Here is a 2,293-nt window from a genome sequence, read left to right on the forward strand (position 1 = left end):
CTCTCTCTCTCTCTCTCTCTCTCTCTCTCTCTCTCTCTCTCTCTCTCTCTCTCTCTCTCTCCCTTTATTTTATTTTATTTTTTTCTTTTTCCTTTTCTTTAATGGCACAAGATCTTTCTCCTTTTCTTCCCTCCAATTCCCCATCCTTTTTTCCTTTTTTCTATGCACACAGCTAAGCCAAAGCATAGCTTTGTGTCACTCTCCAAGAAACCAACAGCATATCAACCCCCCCCCCCCCCCCCCCCCCCCCCCTCCAACTACGCTTCTCAAATATAGTCTTTCTCTCTCTACAAATCGGATAATCTAAGAAATCTGAAAAGGGGTTTTGCTAAAAGTGCTCATCTTCAGCCTCTTTAATCCTCTCTTTTCATCTTCATCAGTTTTACTGTGCGTATCCTCTGAGCTTGAGTAGTCCAAATCAAGAACATTAATGGGGGTTTTGCAGCTTAGCATTGATTCATAACCATCCATCACAAGTTCTTGAACTACACTGTAACACTTTAACAGTTCATCCTGCAAATGTAAAAAGGTCAAGAAAAAGATTCATTCTTCATGATGAGCACTTGTTGACTTTGACCACCTTTTGATGTGGAAATTTTGAGTGTTATGAATTGTTAAGATACAAAAGGTTCAATACATATCGATTGAATTGTCGTTTGTTTATTTTACCTCATTTACATATGAACAGCTTGAAATTGAGTTCTTGAAGTATGGGAATTGGATTGGGTAGAGTTCATGAGAAGCACATAGAAGAGCAGATGCTGCGATGAGCGATGGCTTGAAACCCAAAAGCTTTAAGTCTGCATTCATGCACAGATTTCGAGACTATGAGTTTAATTTAATTAATTCGAAATGGTGGTGAAAAAAGATTCGATCTTTGTGTACCAATCTGAGCTTTGAAGATGATTTCAGTGGCTCGATCTTTAAGGGCTTGATGATGATGATTATGATGATACTGATCATCATCATTAGCATTATCATAATCGAACGACGACATTCGGAGTTTGAAGAAAGAGACGAAGAATTTGATGAAAGCAAAAGGAGTAATCGAACGCATTCGCCATTGAAGAGCTCCAAGGATCATAAACTCCATCCTCTCCACTATCCCAATATCAAACATCAATTCATCATCTTTCTGCAAATCCAAATAAACATTCATGAAAAATATTAAAATCCCACATCAAAAATCAAATCTTTATGAAGATTAACCAAGAAAAAACAATCACCTGAACTCCAGAATTTCCTCCTATCATCTTAAATGCTAATGAAACACAAGAAACTGCAACAAGCTTCAAGATCCATGGCTTGTCTCCCTACAAAACACATGAGCTATCCGTTAGGAAAAGTTACACAACTCATCTAAACGTGTGAAGAACTAATGTCGATCATCACCGGAATGGAGTGGACAGCATGGAAACGATGGAAGTAATTGATGGCAAGGTAGGAGACAAATGGATGATTGAGTTTTTGAGAGAAAATCGAGATAAGGTTGATGATTTGTCGCCGGAGATGATGATCGGAGTCAAGATCTGAGTTTAACAATGGAAGGTGATCGGATTCTATGGCGAAAATGGATTGTTGAAGGTCTTGAGATAGAGGGTTTTGGATGTCGAACTCCATTGATGAAGGTGCTGTGTGATTCTGTTGTGAAGGAGAGAAGATGAAGTGGTTAAAGAGAGGAGTTGAAACTAAGACAAGAAGAAAAAAGTAAGAGATTATTGTCTCATCTTAAAAGTAGGTGGAGAGAGGGAGAGAGACTTCAACTTCACTCCTCTTCTTTGTTTTTCTCTTCATATTATATATCTGTTGAATAAAATTACAAGAATCATATTTAGGATTAATGAAAATTGTATATAAACTCAAAACATAAATGTTTTTTTTTTTTTTAAACGGCAAATCTACACTACTCCTAATACCACCTATGTCTCCAAATGTTTGATGGTAAATATTTGTTATTGCTTCCAGTTTATGTGAATGTAATGTTTGGCTTGTCAAATTTGTCGAAACTGTTGCATGTGATTTTTTAAAAATTGCAAAAATGGTCCCTATGTTTATTCAAAAATTGTTACTTTGGTCCAAAATTTTTTGGATTAACATCATTTGTCCAAAACTTTGATTTTGTTGTGGTTTTGGTCCATTTCAAAATTAAATGTGCTTGAAATGACATTTTTGCCCTTTTTATTTGCTTTTTCATTTTATTTTAATTACTTTCATTTAAAAAAATAACCCTACTAACTCACCCAAACCCCACCCCAACCATTTCCCTCATCATAGATTTTATCTCTATTTCTCC

At 36.0% G+C, this 2,293-nt stretch overlaps 1 protein-coding gene across 1 annotated transcript; it reads right to left on the minus strand.

Moving 5' to 3' along the window:
- Positions 1-253: 253 nt before the first annotated feature.
- On the minus strand, positions 254-1,769 carry LOC145168531 (putative cyclin-D6-1). Its single transcript, XM_079087321.1, has 5 exons — positions 1,393-1,769; positions 1,227-1,313; positions 886-1,135; positions 670-800; positions 254-513 (listed from the first exon to the last, which is right to left on the minus strand). Exons 1-5 carry the CDS (start codon positions 1,618-1,620, stop codon positions 304-306), a joined length of 906 nt encoding a protein of 301 aa, XP_078943447.1. The 5' UTR covers positions 1,621-1,769; the 3' UTR covers positions 254-303.
- Between the last annotated feature and the right edge of the window lie 524 nt (positions 1,770-2,293).

Source organism: Lactuca virosa, chromosome 4 (genome assembly GCF_052849685.1).
Source record: "Lactuca virosa cultivar CGN04683 chromosome 4, Lactuca_virosa_CGN04683_v6, whole genome shotgun sequence".
Taxonomy (NCBI): Eukaryota; Viridiplantae; Streptophyta; class Magnoliopsida; order Asterales; family Asteraceae; genus Lactuca; species Lactuca virosa.

Coding starts and splice junctions, on each gene's coding strand:
- LOC145168531 (XM_079087321.1), bottom strand. CDS start 1,620: ATGGAGTTCGACATCCAAAACCCTCTATCTCAAGACCTTCAACAATCC. Junction 1,314..1,392: donor ATGCTGTCCACTCCATTCCG/GTGATGATCGAC, acceptor TGTGTTTTGTAG/GGAGACAAGCCATGGATCTT. Junction 801..885: donor CATCTTCAAAGCTCAGATTG/GTACACAAAGAT, acceptor GCATGAATGCAG/ACTTAAAGCTTTTGGGTTTC.